Here is a 19,774-nt window from a genome sequence, read left to right on the forward strand (position 1 = left end):
TCCAAAGTGTTTTTTTGCGTTTACTGATGCAACTTAATAATTTATGAGTGACAAGATAGGGTGATAAAAGCTAACTAGTCTTAATTTAAGTTTTATCTTTCTAGATCAGGGGTACCTAATCAGATAAATTAAGAAGAATTTTGCACCCAAGTTCTGGATACTGCTTGGTTACTATCTTTCTTGGGGATTGTTCCAGGAACTATTTTTTTTTCTATTTTTTATTATTGTTGAAGTTCAATCATGCATCAAAGCGCCTATAAGCATATGTAAATATTATTTAAATAATAATCATTGTAGTGAAAAATCTCTTGGTAAAAGATCTGTATACAAGAAAAATCAGAAATATAAAAGATTGCTAAGAATTCTTGGAACTTTTACAACTCGTATGCTAGTGGGGGTTACACAATATTTTTGTCGTATAATTATATTCTGCAAAAAAATTTTTATTTAAATATGAAGTAGTTGGTAGTAAAAGTGTGTAGAAGTAGTTCAACATTATAAAGAATTAAGTTTTATAAACAAAGCCCATATAAGTATGCTCTTTTAAAGCAAACCAAGTCAAAGGGTCCCTCTTCCGGATATTTTCTCAACTACCGTCAATATTATATCTAGCAAGGTATATACCCTTTGCTGGATAGGTCTATACTTGGAAATATAACTAGTTAAAACATATCTAGTATGCAAGGAATAGAATAAATATGGTGTTATTGGAATTAGGTACTGACATACAAATTCAATCAAATTCTTTAATTTAACTTTTAGGTTGTACTCCTTTAAACCCAACACTGAATTTGGAGAGGGAAAAAAACTGGCAAAGTAAACATTTTGTAATGAAAATATTGTCAATGCGTATTGGAGCAGAAAGTAAACCAGCCAGATAATTCCTGATAGTTTGGTAAACGTTCGGTTGCTTATGCGATTTGCAATTTGTGCCATCTCGATCAACAAAGTATAATCAAAATCCAGTGATTTACTGGTTTGAAATATTAATAGAAACAGGTAGCACCAAGCACATACTAATAGAATTGATAAGTATTTATCTTTTCTTGTATTTTCGCAGTTGGAAAGATCTAGAAAACAATAATGGACCAGTAGGCATACTAGAATAAGACCAATCAACTTGATAATAAATCCAGAGGAAAGTTTCTTTATGTTGATAGAGTTTAAATCAAACCAAAACGATTCAAGTTGAGGCAAGGCTGGCGTGAGCCAGAAATAAGAATCAATAATATATGAAGTTAAGCCTCCAATAACTGTGTCTGATACCACATATTTCAATTTTTTAATTACACTTCTATCTTTTAGGAGGTATGGTGGTAGCACAGCTATGATTAAAGCAAGCATCATTAACTTGTAACGAAAAACAGTTGCTGCAAATGCCAACCAAACTAGTCCTGATAAATCACCCATAATAATCTTGGCGTATGAATAATTCACAAATGGCGAAGCAAAAGATAAAGGAAGTGTTCGTGTGCATTTAAATATTATATGTTGAGAAATTATTAAAATCGAAAACCAAACTCCGGTTTTTCTCTTGCCAGTAACTCGAATCAATGTATTTCTAAGATATGTCCACAGTAATACATTACCAGCCCCAAGTAATAGCAGTACTAAAAATGATAGTTCATTTTCATCCCATGGGTTATCATTGATAATTGGAATAGACGAAGTCAATGACAAAATACATTTGCATAAACTAGCAAGTATCAAAGGTCCTATAAAACTTCTCAGGAGTTCTATAGAGTGCATTGTATGATAATAAGAATCACCTATAACATATTGTGGGTAAATACCAAAACCTACCATATCATGGATTGTTATTATGGAAAAGTCAGAATCCACCTCCAAGAATGGTGTAAGTGTATAGCTACATATAACCAAGAGTAATCACAAGATATCTAATAGCCAGATTAATTTAAACATGATTGATTGTATAAGTTAACTAGTTCTTGTTTGTGATAACTTTTTGTTTTAGTAGTTTTGGTTTGGTATCTTTATTTATCAAACAAGAACTAAACAAAGAATTGTCAATGAGGGGGGTGCATGTTCTGCTCGTCAGCAACAAGCTTAGTTCTAGCTGGGTCCAAGAAATGATGAAACAAATCTTGTGAATGTAAATGCACGACTTCTTATTGCATTGCATTAACAAAGCTCTGTTTTAGATGCACAAGTATAAAACTTTGGGACCTTCCTTCGCGTCTTTAGTTTCTAAATCTGACTCATTTCTGCGGCAAGAACATGCAAGCCACGGTTGGTATGTCAACATAAAATATAACCTTCTCAAAACTGGATCTGTTATTGATTAGAAAAATTAACTAAGCCAGCATCAGATGACTAAGTTTGGATGACTGTGGATGATTGCTGCGTGGCGTATTATATGTACTCCGTATATTAAGTAATCATTGGATTTTCGGGGTTTAATACCTCTTTAGGAAATAGCACCGCGGGTATGATGTCAACACCAGCGGGTCGGAAAACAAGCAGATCAATCCGTAAACCTCATGAATACTAGTTTCGGACATTGTGTTAGTTTCGGCCGACTGTGTTTTTAGATCAGCCGCGAAAAGACATCTACTCTACCTTCTAGATGCTACTATGCATTGCAAGCGAAGTTTGGAATTAGTAAATAATTTGTAAGCAAGGTGCATGCGATAAAATATTTTTTCATTGTTTTATTTTCTAGAAGATCCGTTGAGGCAAACTTACCGTTCCGATCGCAACGAGGCCCTATAAATACCACCTGATGAGCCCGTGATGTTGTTATTCAATTCTTGTTTAGCATCACATACAAATCAATCAATCACCAAATGTCTTCTGGAATCTTACAAGCATCTAAAGTGTTCAAATCTATTAAAGTCGGCCAAACCACTTTAAAGCACAGAATTGCACACTTGCCAACCACAAGAAACAGAGCTGCCAATCATGTTCCAACTGACTTGATGAAGCAATACTACACTGAAAGAGCAGCCACAGGAGGGCTACTTGTCACTGAAGCTACTTTGGTTTCTCTTAACCAGGGTATTTACCCTCTTGTTCCAGGTATTTGGAATGAAACCCAATCTAAAGCTTGGAAACAAATCACCGATTCTGTTCATGAACAAGGAGGTGCTATTTCTTTGCAAATGTGGGCTTTAGGTAGAGTTGGTAGTGCTCAACTCTTGAAAGCTCATGGATTGCCATTGACTGGTCCAAGTGAAAACTATGAACATGAACAAGCTGAAAAGGATGCTATTGAAGCTGGTAATCCAATTAAAGCCTTGACTGAAGAAGATATCAAGGATCTTGTTTACAACCAATTTGCCAATGCTGCTAAATTAGCTGACGAGGCCGGGTTTGACTTCTTAGAATTACACGGTGCTAACGGTTACTTGTTTGAACAATTCATTCACCCAGGTGTCAACAAGAGAACTGATAAATACGGTGGTAGCATTGAAAACAGAGCTAGATTACTTTTGGAAGTTATTGACCACTTATCCACTATTGTTGATCCAAGTAAATTGGCTGTTCGTCTTTCTCCAGTCAACACTTTCCAAGTTCCTGGAGTTAATGAAACTTCTGAAGCTGATTACTCTTATATTGTTAGTGAATTACAAAAGAGAGCTGACCAAGGTAAGGGATTAGCATACATTAGTGTTGTTGATGGTCGTTTTGTTGATGCTGACCACACCACTGCCATTGAACTTGATTACATTCACAAGCTCTGGAAGGGTGTTCTTCTCCGTGGTGGTAACTACACCTACGACAGAGAAGGTTGGAATGCTATCCAAAAGGACACTGAAGACGACAGAACTTTGGTTGGATTCGGCAGAAACTTTATTGCCAACCCTGACTTGCCAGAAAGAATCAAGAAGGGCTTACCATTAAACGAATATGACAGAGATACTTTCTATACTCCAACCAACTTTGGTTACAACACTTATCCTCATCATGGAGATTCTACTCCAGTCAAGGAAGAAGTGGAAAAACAAAGATTTGGTGTTGCATTAGCTTAGACTTAGTATTTAAATATGTATATGCAATAACTTAATCTTCCCCAGCAGGAACTTCGTCTTTCAAAATCTTGTTTAATTTCAATCTAAGTTCTGTTCTATCATCACCTCTTAAAACATCCTTCACAAATTGAACATCACAATCTAACTGAACCATTTGCAATGCTCCTCTCAATACTCCACACAATATTTGTGAATACCACAATTCCTTGGCAATCTTGTCATCAGCTGTGATTGGCAATTCAACGAACTCAGTTAATGGATTAGGTTCAGGAAGAATTAAAGAGCATGATTTCCCGTCTGCAGACCAGTTTTCAATAGTAGGCTGAATGTTCAAAAAGATTTTGAATCCTAATTTACTTATAACTTCACTTGTTTCTTTAAATGTTTGACATCGTCTTACTCCAGTCTTGGCAAGAAACTCTTCAATCAATCTTAATCCTATATTATAACCCATTTTGTCTAATTGATTGTTGACTTCGTGATAGTTGTTGTTGAAATCTCGACATAGTTGGGCAACCACGGATCCGTATGTTAAAGTGAATAGTTCTGAGTTCTGTATGGTGTTAGTATAGTTCAAAGAAAGAAATATTCAAACTAAACGAATCAACTTACTATTTTCTCAACATTGTTCTTCCATATGTCGTCTCCTACGGCTTTTCTAGACATCTTTGCTATGTTTGTGGCGGATTGTAGTGGGTTAAGAGTACATTCAAAAATCAACAGAAAAATTCTTGTGTTTTGCTCGCGTTTTTATACTGACCATGTCTAATACTTTAACTATTAATTTTTTATAAACACTATAAATTAAACACATTATTAAGATTAAATTAAGGGGGGGGACCACTACCTTACAGTGTTCCGTATATCCAACAGGTTAAATTAAAAAAAAATACAAAAATAAAGCAAATCTGCCTATTCCTCTTTCTTGGTTTCTTCGCTTTGCTTTGACTTGGTCTTCTTTTCCAAGAATTCCTTGTATTTAGTCAAAGTTATATGATTTTGCAATTCTTTGTATTCATTGACAAACTTATATTGGGTATTGTTAAGGGTATCCCAGAATGTGAAGAATGGTTGTGAAAAATTGTTCTTGATTCCCCACATTTGGTGATGAATATCATGATACACGGAATTATTAGGGAAAATCATTTGGAAAATATCATAGGGCAATCTGTATCCACAATGATCATCCACAGTCTTCATGGTTGCAAAAGTATACAACACTATGCATTCCCGTGGTGATAACCCAGTAGTTAATGCAGCAATACCTGTTCCTAAAGTATCCAACAAAAATCCTTCTATTGGGTCATTATACAAAGCACCATATGCATATGGAACGTATAATCTGTGATGTCTTGAATGGAATCTTCTGTATAAAGTCTTGTTGATGTGCATAATACGATGCAACCAATATTGCCACGAGTCGATTATAGTAATGGCAATAACTAGACGGAGCAACGATGTTCCGTACATGTATCCGTAGTAGATCAAGATATTAGGTAAAAACTCATACTTTTGTTTGATTTCCCACATGGCAAACAATTCATGACCAGTAGTTCTTGGTGGATCAAATTTATACACCACGTAACCCACAATAGTTTGTATGAAATGTTGAAATATCACATCTCTAACAACTTCATGCAATGTCACTTTGTTTCTTGCTACTTCTTCTTCACTAGGATGAATACGATACTTCTCTGCTAACTCATAAACGTCGATAATATGGAAGAATGATGCATAAACCCAGTAAGCAACTATAGGTGCTATCAAGGCAACTATCCCATCTGGTATTCCCTCAATTAGACTGGGTTGGAGAATTACATTATAGCTGCTTTTGGGAAAGCTAGGTTGTGAAAGAATGCTAGAGAAATTTGCTGGTGGACTCAAACTCATGATTGTTGTTGGCTTATAAATTGGCTTAAACGAGGGTGTGGTAGAAAATAACTTAATTCAAGTGAAAGTGGACTGGAGTTGGAACCTCTTTATAGTATTACCTATCACTGTGATATTATACGTTTTGGCAGAATTCAAGGGAGTCTTGTACTAAAGTATCACTATATAGTCGGAGATTAATAGGGGAAGATCACCAGGTGATAGTTTTTGGTGACTCTATTTTCTTTTTTTTTCGTTTCTTTTTTTTTAACGACGCGAAGGTTTTCTTTTCGTCACATGATCTCGGGCTGATGTTTAAATTCTATAAAGTTACGAATCACCCGCCTAATTCTGGTTTTAGATAACAAATGGGGAGATTTCTCCATAAGATTAGAGTTTAAATGTGAAGCAAGTGAGGTGTTTTTCTGCATTGAAATATGCACACATGGTGTGTAACTGCTTTTAGATGCATTCAATTGTGTGTTTACATTAATCAAAATGAAAACATTGCGTTGGAACGTGTGAGAAAAAGTATTCTATTTAAAGAAATCGGTTAGACTATTTGAAATCTAGGGGAAGCTGGAACTCCGTAAATCTCTGTACGTCATATGATCTCAAGTCAATCTATGCATCCAAGACAAACTTAGTGTTATCATGATCGAAGGTCCTTGCGCACAAAATGGAACCATTTTCCGAATCGGAACTTACTTTTTTTTTGTTGCTTACGACTGCAAAATCTTCTTTCTAGAAAACTTTCATTCAAATATATATATATATGGAAAATAATAACTAAACAGTTGGCTTGTTAATGTGAAGTCTGACAGCCTTGACTTGAGTGTATTCGTGGAAAACTTCTTCACCCATTTCTCTACCAATACCAGAGGCACCGTAACCTCCAAATGGAACCATTGGGTGGAAATCGTTATAAGTGTTAACCCAGATAGTACCAGCCTTAATTCTAGAAGAAACACTTAATACCTTATTGACATCAGTGGAATGAATACCAGCAGCTAAACCATATTCGGTATCGTTAGCCAAGGCAACGGCTTCATCAACAGTGTCAAACTTGATCAATGTAACAACAGGACCGAAAATTTCATCCTTAACAATATCCATATCTCTGTGAACATCAGCAAAAATGGTTGGCTTGACAAAGTAACCCTTACCGGCACATCTTTCACCACCAGTAACAACAGTGGCACCTTGCTTCTTACCCAATTCAATATACTTTAAAATCTTAGATAATTGAATTTCAGAAGCTTGGGCACCCATAAATGTAGATTCTTCAAATGGATTACCAGTTTTGACAGATTCAGCAGCAACCTTGAACTTCTTAACAACTTCGTCGTAGATACCAGATTGGATCAAAACACGAGATCCTGCACAACAAACTTCACCAGAATTGTAGAAAATAGCAGTAATCAAATGACCAATAGTTTGATCCAAGTCAGCATCATTGAAAACGATATTTGGAGACTTACCACCTAATTCCAAAGTGACCTTCTTCAAGTTGGAATCAGCAGCAGCCTTCATGATAATTCTACCAGTAGCGGTGGAACCAGTGAAGGCAACCTTATTAATTCTTGGATGAGAAGCAATGGCAGAACCGGCAGTTGGACCGAAACCACTGATAATGTTGACGGCACCCTTTGGTAAACCAGCCTTAACCAACAAAGTAGCCAAATATAAAGCAGATAATGGGGTAGATTCAGCAGTCTTCAAAACAGTAGTACAACCAGTAGCGATAACTGGACCCAACTTCCAAGAAGCCATCAATAATGGGAAGTTCCATGGAATAATTTGCCCACAGACACCAATTGGTTCTCTTCTAGTGTAGTTGAAATGGGTGTCACCAGTTTCGATAACAGTACCCATAAACTTGTCAGCCCAACCAGCACAAGATCTGAAGTAAGCAGCAGTCAAAGCGACATCTCCACGGGCATTTTGCAAAGACTTACCATTGTCGTATGATTCAATGGCAGCAATAATTTCAGCATCAGCTTCAATCAAATCAGCCAATTTCAATAAGACACTCATTCTGACGGTTGGAGGACCAGTGGACCAGCTGGACTTGTATGCTTCTTCAGCAGCAACAACAGCAGTTTCAACATCTTCTTGGAGAGCTTCGTAAACTTCAGTAATCACTTCTTCGGTGGATGGAGACACAACTTCAAATGTCTTCTTTTGCTTTGGGTAGACGAATTCGTTATTGATGAATAACCCGACTGGTTGTTCGTAAGTGACACCGGTTGGTAAAGTAAGCTTAACAGTTAAAGGTAATTGAGATTTGCTCATGTTGTAGAGATATGAATTGATAGTAATAAAATGGGAAATCTGAAAATCAATTTCTGGGGAAATTCCAAGGGTTTATATACTAATTGGAAAAGGGGGTTAATATAGTTTTTACTCCACTTTTTACCCAACAAGCATATCAATAATCACACATTAAATAATAAAAATTCGGCCATGTTTCTTTACGGCAATTGGTTGCTCAGGCCTCGAAAATACTGTAATTCTGTGGGGAAAAATCTAAATTTTTTCCATTGTCATGAGGTCACCCCCCTCAGAAATTGAAAAAGAAACTCCCTAAAAAAAAATTACTCAGCATTATAGATGGTTCCAATATCCGGAATTGTTTTTTTTTCTACCACGTTTAAAATCGGTCTAATTCATGTGTATTGTTCATAATGGCGGAATAATTGTTCATATATCCGCATAGGCAAACTCCGGGTCGTAACCCCCCTTCGTAGTCTCGCTTACAGAGTCTCGCATACTAGCCGTTAATTAACATAATGTCCATCAAATCGTGTATTAATTCTAGATTTACAATTACTAAATACCGAGTGGTGATCGTTTGTTCGTGCATGATTTTGCCCCACGCAAATGCCCCACCGATTGCGTAAGGCTCTCTACATGATCTTTTTTTTTCAGATCGCGGTTTTCACGGGTATCATATCAGGTTTAGCACTGCCTCTTTAGTACTTTTGTACCAGATTCCAAGTTATACCCATGAGGCGAACACCCTCCCTCCCCCCTTGGATATGCTAAAAGTTGTCTCATTACCGCCGATGCAAGATTAATTATCTTCGAAAGCAGAACTGCTTAAAAAATGTGCCTTGTAGTTCTAAAGTCCGGATTATAGAAAAAAAATATTTTTGTGTCACATTTTGAAATGTTGGGGGCAGCCTGGAGGCTTTAACGCCGGTTATCAACGGCAATTCATAATCCCGAGAAGCATATTGCTAAATAATACTTATTTTGTTTTTTTTCTTAAATCATTAGTAATCGTATCGTAACACCTGATTAAATCGTCTTTATCTAAGCCCAAAAAATGGGAAAATATCAGGAATAATGTTTCGTCAAGTTGAGTAAAGTCTTCGTTTGACAAGTTTTCCGAGGCAGTCGAGGCAAGTTTAGTTACGATGTCATGCAAGTCTGCATTGGCTTCAGACGGTTTACTTCCATTTTGCTGACTATTACTTAGATCATCATTATCCAACTTGAAAATCAGAAACAACCTCTTCTCTAAAGTGGTTAATTTCTGTTGATTTGCTTCATTCAATTTATGTTTCTTGGGAATGACACAATCATAAATCCAATCACAATAATTTTCAACTTTCGAATCAGACCAGTCTAATACATTGGAATCTTGAACAAAATTAGTATCACTTCCCGCTGGATGATTATTTAACTGTGTTAACCAATCCCTCAACAGGAAGTTGTTTGTCTTGTTATAAAATGAAAGTTTTGTGATAAATATCATTAGCATCGAAAGGTATACCTCGGGAATGCTTTGCATATATGTCTGTGTTTTCGACTTGTACTTGATTTCCAATTGGGTGATGTCGAGTTTTTGGAGTAATTTATACATGATCAAGAATAGATCTGGTGCATTGGGTAGTAATAACGTTTCCGAGTATGTTCTGAATATCAATGGGAAATAGAAACTTATGGGCATGACAAACTCCGATTTGCTCATAATTCGATTTAATGTATTCTTAATTTTCTTGTAGATTTGATTTCTTGTTGGGAGGGCATATGGTTGTAATCTGTTATGAAATACGGTAGGTAATTTATCCAACATTTCCTTAGGAATTAAATGTAAAGTACGGGCATACGGTATTTGATTAGTGAAAATATTCTCTAAAATATCAGTGGTGTATATCAGATACGCTCGTAATTGTAGTGCAGATACGTAAATTATCACTATTATATCTAGTGTGTCAATATGCATATCTTTTAACTCGGTTTCTTCATCGTGAACATCCTCTTCCTTGTGATCATTTTCCTTTTCATGATGATGAACACTCTCCAACACATCTATCCAGTTCTTTTTAACCAAACAAGTCAAATCTTTCATTGTACTTTCCGAGCAAAACAACCCGACAAAAACATTCAATTCATGTTTTAGTAACAATTGCAAACATCGATAATACAACACCACAGCTTCATTTCCAAATAATCGTTCACTTTCACGTTGAGTCGAAATTTGAGACTGTGACATTCCCAAAGGTTGACTACTAGCATATGAACCACGGGAATCCATGGTCACAGCAGCATTTATTCTTCGGGTGGACACGATAGCTTGGTCTTGATCATCGTTGAATTCCACTGCACCTTCAAGAACATGCCCAAACTGACAGATGGTTAACCCATCAGTGGATCTATATAGTCGTGATCGACAGTTGTCGGTACCACATACTGGACCACGAAACCAGGCGGATTTGGCCATTGTGTGTGGGTGGTGGTTTTTATTGTGACTGGAGTAAGATCATATTTAAACTTTTTTTTTTTTTTAGCGATGGATTTGGTATGCAGATATAAGTGGAGGAGATCTAAAGGAGATAGGTAGCACTGATGGACAATAATGGCTAAAACAACATTGTATGCTTAGGAGAAAAGTTCATTTGATTGTATATTAGATTAATATGTTTTATTTTATGTTATTTGCAATAGTTAGTGATGTTTCTTAGAAGTTTATTAAGTTTCTAGTTTTCCTGCCAATTTTTAGGAAAATTGGAAGAAGAAGAAGAAACACCATCTCAACCCTTCTTTTCAACGATAATACTATCTCAAACAACCCCACACTTATGTAATGGACATCGCCAGCAAATAATTACTCAAGTTTCCAACAAACAATAGAGTTCATGACACAGTTTGGCAACAAGGGTAGTAAAGTTTAGCAACCAAATTCCAAAACCAAAACGCGCGCAAATAAATACAAAAAAAATATAAACAGTTGTAAATTTATTTCTTTGTTGCCAATTAGCTAACAACATGAGTAGCATTGACGAAAGTAATACAAATACGGTGACAAGTGAATCTGTGTCAGAGGGGTTACAAATTGAAACTAGTGAGTATATACCGTCAAATGTGGATGATTCCTCAGAAATACCTACTTCACAACAGGACCCTTCAACTGAAACCCCAAACATAAACGATCCAGAAGTAGTCCTGTCAGAAATACCGACCGAAGAAAGCGAGACTATCCGGAAAGAACTAGGAGTTGCAACTACCGAAGTTGTCGAAGTTACTGATGACATATCCAAAATAAAACAAGCTGACTTAGAACAAGACGCAAAGCAATTACAAGAACTGGATACAGAAAACATTCCTGGGGCAACTGAACTAGAAATACAACAAAACCAAAAAATGGATTTGGAGGATACTCCAATAGAAGAAGAAAGTAGAGAGCAACCGACAGAAGGAAAAGAGAATAGACCAACAGAGCAACCAGAAGCTCCACCGCATAATCGGCAGCTGGATAAAACCGGGGAAGCAAACAAACAACAAGAGTCAGATCAAGAGTCACCCAATGAACCACCAAGAAAGAAACGTAATATAGATGTTGACAAGTTAACCATCATAGATCCATCGGAATTCAAAATGTCAAACAATACCAAACGAATAACTGGGAAATTTATCGACAAGTTCTGGCAACCCTTGGATGATGTCAATGCCAAATCTTTTGACAACATCTTGAACCTAGCCCTTTCCAAAACATTAGAAAGATTAGGAAGTCTTGATTCCGAAGGGAATATGAACGAGAAGATGAAGCTAGCTAACAAAATCCTTACCAACGCATGGCTCAATCCTAGTAATCTCGAATCGTTTAAATCTAGATTACGAGTAACCAAAGTTCCTTTACCTAGCACCATGTTCCCCAATAATAAAGGCACAATCAAGGATGTGTTTAACTATGATAAGGTGTTGGAAAGGAAACAATTCTTGGAAACGTGTTTGCTGGCTGAACTCAAACAATTACAGGATTTGGAAAAGTATTACCATGAAACTAAGATGATATATGAACTGGATAAGAAATACTTGTCCGAGTTGACAAGAGCTACCAACGGAAAAGAGGCTAAATTGCGACATCAAATGTATACACAACGGGAAGAATTGGGATTGGATGAAGAAATTAAACCTGATGTTGATCTAAATTTAGCAACATCCGGTACATCCTCATCTCTGTTCAATCCTGACAAAGATGAAGAAATCAAGCCAATTCTTGAGTCATTACAGAAACATCTTGAAACTATCAGCGCAAACACTGAACCGATGTTGGTATTTAACGAGGAATTAGAAATGCTTTTGAATATGTTGTCTTAGAATTTCATACATATAACCAGTATATAGTAACTAATATTATAATATCCGAGTCTTCGTTAGTGACTTTCGCAGTAATGCATCCATCTTTAGTTAAGTCCCACACCGAGGCAAAATTGGACTCGATGCTTAAATCCGAATTGACATTTGAAACATTTGTGTATTGCACTATGAATTTATGTTTTGATGATTTGTGAGACAATACTTCTCCGATTTTGGCAATTAGTTGTTTGGAAGGGAGGGCAACATTGTCGGTAATCAACGTTGTTATGTAGTCCTCTGTAAACGGAGCTTCTTGGAATGAAGATTTATTAGTGATCTGCACCGACATCTTGGTAGTAGATTTCCAAATGGGGTGGTATTGCTGAAATGTGGTAGATATTGCCTACGCGTTCAAATTGCGTTTTCGGGCCAAGAGAAAAAAACACAGCACGGAGAAGAAGAAGAAGAAAAAAAAAACGAAAAAAAGAAAAACGATTTAAGAACGGTGGACTCTACCAGCGGGTAAAAAAAAATTAAAAAAGTAACCGTTTCTTTCAATTTTAAGAACAAACACATATAGAAACAATGGTAATGAACTTCTTAAAAAGAAGAGAAACTGAAGAGCTGAGTGACAGTAGCCAATGTTTCACTGACTCGGTGTCCATAGCTTCAAATGCCACTTCTGTTACTACACAAACTACCAGTAGTACCACTACTAAAAAAGGTTACATTAAATGTCACACCCCATTTGAAAAACCAGTCAACCCAGTAAAACCTCCCGTTTTCGATCTCACTGATGAGCAATGGGATAAATACAATCAGGTATTGTCACACTTTGAAGAATATATAACCAAGGAGATCCCAGTTGACGACCTGCACGACGCAAAAACCCACCCTATTTTAGACGAAGAATTAGCCTGGTTGACCAAAGAATGTTTCCTTCGGTACTTGAGAGCCACCAAGTGGAAAGTGGATGCCGCTATAAAGAGAATAGAAGAAACCATGGTATGGAGAAGAACCTTTGGTGTCGTGAATATACCAGACCACACCGATCCCGCTAAACTCATTACCGCTGACAAAGTAGCCCACGAAAATGAAACCGGTAAGCAATTAATTGTCGGGTATGATAATGATAACAGACCATGTTTATATTTGAGGAATGGGTATCAAAACACATCTGCAAGCATGAAACAGGTCCAGCATTTAGTGTTTATGTTGGAACGTGTTATTCAATATATGCCACCGGGACAAGATGGCTTAGCATTATTGATTGATTTCCAAGCAGCACCAGCACATATGAATCTTTCTTCCAAGTTCCCTTCGTTGTCTATTTCCAAACAAGTTTTGCATATTTTACAAAATCACTATCCGGAAAGATTAGGTCGTGGATTATTCACTAATATTCCTTGGATTGGATATACGTTTTTCAAAGTTGTCGGTCCATTTATTGATCCATACACCAGACTGAAAACCATCTACGATCAACCTTTTGAAAACTTTGTTCCTAAGGAACAGTTATCTAAGGAGTTTAATGGGATTTTAGACTTTGAATATATTCATGATGTCTATTGGCCCAAGATGAATGAAATCGGGGACAAGAAGCATGAGAATTACATGAAGAATTTCAAGAAGTTAGGATCAAAGATTGGATTAAGCGAGTATGATTTAAGGATGGAAGAGTCTATGGTATAGCTTTATTACTTGCATTTTTGGTAGGAATTAGGGTTTATAGGTTTCAAATAGGATATGAAATTTTTTGCAGTCATAAAAGTTTCTTTTTTTTTTTTCTTTTTTCCTTCTCGTATCTTTTCTGACTGGTGTGACTCAATTTAGAAAATTTTCAAAACTCTAAATTTGACTCTTGTTAGTCCACTATTCAAACACCATGTCTACTACACTCACGGTAATATCGCATTTCCATACCCTTTCTCAAGTTGTTCTTGATGAAATTACCCATACATTGTTAATTGACCAATTGTCAATTGAATCATACACCGATAAGAGACTTTCACCACGTGCCCATGATTTCTACTTTGACATATCTGACCTCAACAAAGCTAGATCTACCATTAAGACGTTTTCATCAAGCACAGGCCGACCATACGATATAATCATCCAACCTAGTGCCACTCGTCAAAACAAGAAACTCTTTGTGTTTGACATGGATTCAACCTTGATTTACCAAGAAGTCATTGAGTTAATCGCAGCGTACGCCGATATCGAAGATAAGGTTGCCGAAATCACCACTAGGGCTATGAACGGGGAGTTGGACTTTAATCAGAGTTTGGCTGAACGTGTGGCATTGTTGAAGGGCATTGATGCTACTAACCTCTGGGAGGAGTTGAAGGAAAAGATTGTCATTACTAAAGGTGTGCGTGAATTGACCAAGGCATTGAAAAGGTTAGGAGTCACCATGGCTGTCTTGTCTGGTGGATTTATTCCATTGGCCGAGTACGTCAAAGGAGAATTAGGATTGGATTACGCCTATGCTAACACTTTGGGTGTGGACGAGCACAAAAGATTGGATGGTACTACAATCGGCACTATTGTCAATGGAGACAGGAAAGCCGAATTACTCTTGGAAATCGCCGGTAAACATGGTATTGACCCCAAGGATGCTGTTGCTGTCGGTGATGGTGCTAACGATTTGAAAATGATGAGAACTGGTGGGTTTGGAATTGCCTGGAACGCCAAACCAAAGGTTCAATTGGAAGCTCCTGCTTGTTTGAATACTGATAGCTTACAAGATGTTTTGTATATATTGGGCTATACCGATGAGGAAATTAACCAGTTGCTTAAATAGTGTGTATATAGATTATCCTAGAATAACCCCTTTTACTACACCCATTATTCCATTGAATAACAAAATTTCCATCCCTGGCACTAGCATTTCAAGATTAATAACATCTTCTTCAATGAAGCCCTTACGTAATAGAAAGTGTCGAGTGACTCCACAGAGACAGCCTGAACTTAACAAAGGTGTTATCCACTTCCCATCGGAGACTCGCTTGATGGCAACGTTGGTTATAGAGCCTTCCATGACATGATTCTGTGTGTTGTACAATAAAACCTCTTCCTTGCCTGGATTCAAACCTGGTAAACGTCTGTTTCTGGCTTGGCTGTAAACTTCTCTCTTTGTAGTTTTGAATGACGTGAATGGAGATATCAAAGTAGCTTGAGTGTCAAGGTACACGTCGTAGCTCGGTTGTTCTTGTGTCAATCCATCCAATAGATTCTCGCGTGCTGGAGTATCATGAACTTCGATGGTTGCCTTTCCATCAAGATCAAACAATCCTCGAATCTTGTAAGGTTTGTTGACTGATTTGGCGTCATTTTTCATAACTTGGACTATGTTTTGGACGAGGTGCTCTTTGGTAATTTCAAAATGAATTGTTGTTTTAAATTGAAGATGGAAATAGTTCAATGTGAATTTTAATCTTTCGACGTGTTCAGGAAGCAAGAAGAAGTTGTCTGGACTGACGTCTTGATATGTTTGTGGTGGGTGTTCTGTTAACTTTGGATCATATCTTATTGTGGAAAGTATTTGAAAACTATGAGGGTTTTCTGCGGGAAAGTTTGTTTCTATGTAATGTTTATGAATCTGATTGATTAGCTTGCCATTGCCGAACAGTGGTGACATTGTGTGTGCGTCTCCTACTGTGGGTTGGAGAAGAATGGAACAGTTTTGATATTGAATTTTATGAGCCGCATCGCAGGAGGAGGGGGGGAGGGGGTGGAAAATCTGTGAGGTACAGTGGATGTTGGGTACGGTAAGGTACGACTATGACAGGAATATTCTATTAATAAATAAATATACAAGTATAACTAATACGGTCTAAATCTCTTCTTTTCTCTCATAACTCTTACTCTTTCTTGGTCTAACTTGAACTTCTGTAACAATTCATTCATCTCTTCCTTCTTCTTTTGTCTCAATTGGAATCTATAGAAATCTTCCTTTTCCTTCTTCTTCATCTTGGCCTTGGCCTTTTCTACTTCTACAGTAGCTGCGAGTTTCTGTTTACCCATTATACCGGCCTTTGTCTTTCTATGACTGCCCACGACCAAGGTGAACCCATCTTCGTCCACGAGTTGTGTTTGTTGTTGTAATTGTTCCATGGATTCTTTTTCGGCTCTGTCAAACTCAACTAATGATTGCGACACATATTCGGACAATTCTTCAATGTCCAACACTTGATTCTGGTATTTTTGCAAGTAATAGTTCGAGTTAAATGTGATTAATGGCCAGTTGGAAGCAGTGGAATTACTGGACAACTTCTTTAATGCGTTGAATGCAAGTTGGAATGCAGCTTTGTCGATGAATGTAACAATTCCACAGTTCTTTGGAAGCTTGGCGCTGGCCTCTTCGCTATCGCCGTTAGCCAACTCTAAATCCGAGGTTAATTTGGTTAGACTTATCCAGATGTCTTCCGGATGGTCAGTCAATAACGAAGGAGTGAATGATTCAATAGTGGCTCCAATAGCGACATCTTGAAAGTATTTCTTCAAGGTGGTTATATTGGTGGATATTGGTAAATTGAATATGAAGAGGGATCTATTACTGGTGGCTTGTTTGGCATCGTGTTTTTTGAAATATATGTAGTGGGTAGAGTGGGCGTTTGGAAGGGTTATAGGTAATATGTGATACCCTTTTATTTCAGTGATGGTGGTCATATTGTTGTCGGCTACAGCATGCAAAGTTACTAGTTAATTTTTTTTAAAAAGAAAAACGATGATTATATTCGAGAAGAGAAGAAATTTATTTTTATGGTCGTGCAAGTCACCAATTTATTTGGATGCAAATTGAATACACCTCCGCCAATACCCGTATATAATGGTGGAAGGCTGTGGTTTCAGGATGGGTATATTGGTGATGTATCACGTTGTGTGTCAATCAAGTTAGGTGTCGCACATAGAAATGTAAAGGAATACGAGATGTGTGCTAACATGTCGACAAAAATTATTATTTCACAATACACCGTCATTCATAAAAAAGTTGCACGATATGAGTCGATTATTTTAGACCTCATACGTAATGTATGTAATAGATCTAATTTAAATGCTCCTAATTTTAGACTTTGTTACGTCAGTGAGTTGTTTCCTTACTAGTGATACAAATTTGGTGGAAATTTCAAGAAAATTTCCTCAAAAGGAGACAAATTAGTAGCTGATTTACACAACAGTTGAACAAACAAAAACTTCCAGAATATCCAGGTACGGCAGACTACACCTATGCTATACCACCTACACCATCTTGTACTTGCTCTAGGCTAGCACCAAGTAAATAGTGCACTGGATACCACCTGTCACGTGGGCAAGATCTCACTTAGTTCGATTTCTGCACCACCACTAAAGAACAAACCAGAAAAAAAAAAAAAAGAAACAACTTTTGCTTATCAACCTTTTTTGACGTCACTCCCTCACTCTTGACGTAATTTCAAAGATAAGCAAACGACAACAACCAACTTTTAGCCCAGATTCACACCTGCATTCACTTACAGTACATGACATACCAATCAATGAACGACGATCCACCAGAAGTTATACCCATTGATGTGGATGAATCCTTATCCACTCACAAACACAATCCACACCGCGTACCACGGTTAATTGCGTTATTTGTGTCAATATTAGTGGCACTTGCATCAGGAACATTATACTTTTATGGTGCCTATTCCCCACAACTAGTCAAACGAGTAGGACTCACCACGTCCGACTCCGCTACTATCGCGCTTTGCATGACTTTGGGATCTGGGATTGGTGGGTTCCCCGCTGGGTTAATCATTGACAAGTATGGCCCACAAGTGTCAATCTGCATGGGGTCCTTATTCATATTTGTCAGCTATTTCCTGATTTACAATATTTACCTCAATCGCTATCACAGTTTGTTGTTGATTTGTTTGTGTATGGGCTTGGCTGGATTTGGATCAATCACTTGTTATTTTGCGACGCTAAAGGCATCGCAAGCTAATTTTCCCAAGAATAGAGGGACCGCTGGTGCTATTCCCGTGAGTGCTTATGGGTTTGCCGCTACTGTGTTTTCAGTTATATCGGTCAAGTTTTATAATGGCAACACTGGTGGATTGATTGAGTTTTTGGCATTCTTTTGCGGGGTAGTTACTTTTGTTGGTTCGTTCTTCATTCATGTTTACCATGATGAGGAAGATGAAGAAGAAGAGGAAGCGGTTGCTTCAAACGGGTATATTCCCGTTGACGGTGAATTGACATTGCTCACTGACCAATCAATCGAACCTCCACCAATGGCTAGAACCAATTCCTTAGCTGGGTCATTCTCATTCTGGGGGATTGGTGAACGTACACCCAAGGATTCAGAAGCTTCCAGCTTTGCAGAACTGTCAAGGTCAAACTCAATCTATGAACAACAACAGCAACAGCAACAACAAGCAATGTTGCCTAATTCCATTCAATCGTCATCGAGAAAGCCAAGTCAAGCAAACTTGAGACCTTCCACTAAAAAGAAGTCATCGGGTCAATGGGAAGCCATTAAGCAACGTATTGTCGACAAAGAATTCCTCACGCTTTATTTCATTGCCGCAATCACAAGTGGGATCGGACAAATGTACATTTACAGTGTGGGATTCATAGTAACTGCCCAATACTATTACAACAGACACGAAGATAAACGGGGAGGTGATTATGCGCCAATTCACCCTGACGCTGCCAAGCTTCAAGCAATTCAAGTGTCAATTATATCCATCGCCAGTTTCTCTGGGAGACTAGTTGCGGGATTCCTCAGTGATTTCATCCACAAGCACAAGTTCCAACGTCTCTGGATTGTGTTTGTCACCATCATATTCCAGTGCTTGGGTCAGCTCATACTAGTACTCAATGTGTCAAGTCACGTATGGATAACTATCTCCCTGGGGGTGATGGGATCTTGCTATGGCTTGATATTCGGAACATACCCGGCCATAGTGGCTGATCTGTTTGGAACAAAGACATTTTCTACCAACTGGGGATTAATATGCACGGGAAGTGTCGTGACGTTATTTATACTCAACAAGTATTTCGGGTGGATTTACGATGGCAATTCGGATCCAAATACTGGCCATTGCTACAAGGGGAACGGATGTTACCAGGGTTCATTTGAGTTGGGGATGGTGTTATCGGGCATTGCATTGATTGTTACTAGTGTATTAATGTGGAAACATAGACATAAGGTTTAGGGGTTAACGATTAACGATTTTATATAGAACACGAATGTAGTACTTTGCTTAGAACTGCCAGTGTAGTTGCTGCAAAAAGATTCCGTTGGTATGGTAGAGGGGGTGGGGGGTGGGACCTGCGCCGCGCCTCGAGTGGCACCA

At 37.7% G+C, this 19,774-nt stretch overlaps 12 protein-coding genes across 12 annotated transcripts; 5 read left to right on the forward strand and 7 right to left on the reverse strand. All coding sequences in view use genetic code 12, as the record gives it.

The window, feature by feature from the left end:
* Positions 1–230: 230 nt before the first annotated feature.
* SPAPADRAFT_60774 (uncharacterized protein) lies at positions 231–2,571 on the reverse strand (the record flags this gene model as incomplete). The annotated part of the gene is made up of 1 exon (XM_007374871.1): positions 231–2,571. A coding segment is annotated over one exon (403 nt), but the record flags the coding sequence as incomplete, so codon positions are not given.
* Positions 2,572–2,703: 132 nt separating this feature from the next.
* On the forward strand, positions 2,704–4,686 carry EBP7 (Ebp7p; the record flags this gene model as incomplete). The annotated part of the gene is made up of 2 exons (XM_007374873.1): positions 2,704–4,545; positions 4,605–4,686. One exon carries the CDS (start codon positions 2,808–2,810, stop codon positions 3,990–3,992), a length of 1,185 nt encoding a protein of 394 aa, XP_007374935.1.
* Positions 2,704–4,699, reverse strand: SPAPADRAFT_151493 (TRAPP complex core subunit; the record flags this gene model as incomplete). The annotated part of the gene is made up of 2 exons (XM_007374872.1): positions 2,704–4,545; positions 4,605–4,699. 2 exons carry the CDS (start codon positions 4,656–4,658, stop codon positions 4,024–4,026), a joined length of 576 nt encoding a protein of 191 aa, XP_007374934.1.
* Positions 4,700–4,751: 52 nt separating this feature from the next.
* On the reverse strand, positions 4,752–6,085 carry SUR2 (sphingosine hydroxylase; the record flags this gene model as incomplete). Its single annotated transcript, XM_007374874.1, has 1 exon — positions 4,752–6,085. The coding sequence occupies one exon, from the start codon at positions 5,880–5,882 to the stop codon at positions 4,905–4,907; it is 978 nt and encodes a 325-aa protein (XP_007374936.1).
* A 565-nt stretch (positions 6,086–6,650) lies between these two features.
* On the reverse strand, positions 6,651–8,156 carry ALD5 (aldehyde dehydrogenase (NAD(P)(+)); the record flags this gene model as incomplete). Its single annotated transcript, XM_007374875.1, has 1 exon — positions 6,651–8,156. One exon carries the CDS (start codon positions 8,154–8,156, stop codon positions 6,651–6,653), a length of 1,506 nt encoding a protein of 501 aa, XP_007374937.1.
* A 494-nt stretch (positions 8,157–8,650) lies between these two features.
* On the reverse strand, positions 8,651–10,628 carry SPAPADRAFT_151502 (uncharacterized protein; the record flags this gene model as incomplete). The annotated part of the gene is made up of 2 exons (XM_007374876.1): positions 8,651–10,130; positions 10,170–10,628. The coding sequence occupies 2 exons, from the start codon at positions 10,591–10,593 to the stop codon at positions 9,115–9,117; spliced, it is 1,440 nt and encodes a 479-aa protein (XP_007374938.1).
* A 489-nt stretch (positions 10,629–11,117) lies between these two features.
* On the forward strand, positions 11,118–12,828 carry SPAPADRAFT_60779 (uncharacterized protein; the record flags this gene model as incomplete). Its single annotated transcript, XM_007374877.1, has 1 exon — positions 11,118–12,828. The coding sequence occupies one exon, from the start codon at positions 11,514–11,516 to the stop codon at positions 12,468–12,470; it is 957 nt and encodes a 318-aa protein (XP_007374939.1).
* Positions 12,829–12,975: 147 nt separating this feature from the next.
* Positions 12,976–14,205, forward strand: PDR17 (Pdr17p; the record flags this gene model as incomplete). The annotated part of the gene is made up of 1 exon (XM_007374878.1): positions 12,976–14,205. The coding sequence occupies one exon, from the start codon at positions 13,452–13,454 to the stop codon at positions 14,139–14,141; it is 690 nt and encodes a 229-aa protein (XP_007374940.1).
* Positions 14,206–14,243: 38 nt separating this feature from the next.
* Positions 14,244–16,110, reverse strand: SPAPADRAFT_151512 (aminodeoxychorismate lyase; the record flags this gene model as incomplete). Its single annotated transcript, XM_007374879.1, has 1 exon — positions 14,244–16,110. The coding sequence occupies one exon, from the start codon at positions 16,087–16,089 to the stop codon at positions 15,265–15,267; it is 825 nt and encodes a 274-aa protein (XP_007374941.1).
* SER2 (phosphoserine phosphatase) lies at positions 14,321–16,106 on the forward strand (the record flags this gene model as incomplete). Its single annotated transcript, XM_007374880.1, has 1 exon — positions 14,321–16,106. The coding sequence occupies one exon, from the start codon at positions 14,335–14,337 to the stop codon at positions 15,250–15,252; it is 918 nt and encodes a 305-aa protein (XP_007374942.1).
* A 116-nt stretch (positions 16,111–16,226) lies between the features above and the next one.
* Positions 16,227–17,140, reverse strand: SPAPADRAFT_60787 (uncharacterized protein; the record flags this gene model as incomplete). Its single annotated transcript, XM_007374881.1, has 1 exon — positions 16,227–17,140. A coding segment is annotated over one exon (646 nt), but the record flags the coding sequence as incomplete, so codon positions are not given.
* Positions 17,141–17,860: 720 nt separating this feature from the next.
* SPAPADRAFT_60789 (uncharacterized protein) lies at positions 17,861–19,706 on the forward strand (the record flags this gene model as incomplete). The annotated part of the gene is made up of 1 exon (XM_007374882.1): positions 17,861–19,706. One exon carries the CDS (start codon positions 17,966–17,968, stop codon positions 19,631–19,633), a length of 1,668 nt encoding a protein of 555 aa, XP_007374944.1.
* Positions 19,707–19,774: the final 68 nt, after the last annotated feature.

This window comes from Spathaspora passalidarum (genome assembly GCF_000223485.1).
Source record: "Spathaspora passalidarum NRRL Y-27907 unplaced genomic scaffold SPAPAscaffold_3, whole genome shotgun sequence".
Lineage (NCBI taxonomy): Eukaryota > Fungi > Ascomycota > Pichiomycetes > Serinales > Debaryomycetaceae > Spathaspora > Spathaspora passalidarum.